The sequence below is a fragment of the Pterocles gutturalis genome, unplaced genomic scaffold (genome assembly GCF_000699245.1).
Source record: "Pterocles gutturalis isolate BGI_N339 unplaced genomic scaffold, ASM69924v1 scaffold31385, whole genome shotgun sequence".
NCBI classification, from domain to species: domain Eukaryota; kingdom Metazoa; phylum Chordata; class Aves; order Pterocliformes; family Pteroclidae; genus Pterocles; species Pterocles gutturalis.
In genome coordinates this window covers 3358-3727 of record NW_010139226.1, presented here as the reverse complement: position 1 = coordinate 3727, position 370 = coordinate 3358, and the positions used below count along the sequence as shown (strand labels likewise).

The window sequence follows — 370 nt, the reverse complement described above, 5'->3', positions numbered from 1 at the left end:
AAGAAGGTGAGCAGCTCCCCTTTGCCCTTGACGTAGATGGCTCCCCGCCGCACAAAACGGAAGCCGTACTCCTTCAGGATGAGGTGAGTTTCCTCCACCACCTGCGGGGACAAGCAGACATGGCAGGAGGCTGGGGGGGTCCTTGCTGGGCATGTAGCGTCGGGAGCAGAGACCCCCACGTGTCATTTGGACAACAGGTCTACCCCCTTGTCCCATTGAGCATCACCAGCTCAGAGGAGCCCCTGAGCCAGCCCCAACCCTTCCCTGCACTCCTGGCAGCCCTTTGCCCCTCCCACCCAAAGTCTGGGGTGCTGCAGCCCCCCATGGGTTGCTGATTTGTCCCCCCCGGGCTCGTCACCTCACCTGTATG

At 62.2% G+C, this 370-nt stretch overlaps 1 protein-coding gene across 1 annotated transcript in view; it reads right to left on the bottom strand.

The window, feature by feature from the left end:
• Positions 1 to 8: 8 nt before the first annotated feature.
• Positions 9 to 370, bottom strand: part of ADCY3 (adenylate cyclase 3) — a gene marked incomplete at both ends in the record, with an annotated part of 3550 nt that continues 3188 nt past the window's right edge. The window contains one exon of the mRNA XM_010083287.1: positions 9 to 145. Within this exon, the coding sequence (XP_010081589.1) occupies positions 9 to 145 (137 nt within the window). The remainder of the gene's footprint in view (positions 146 to 370) is intronic.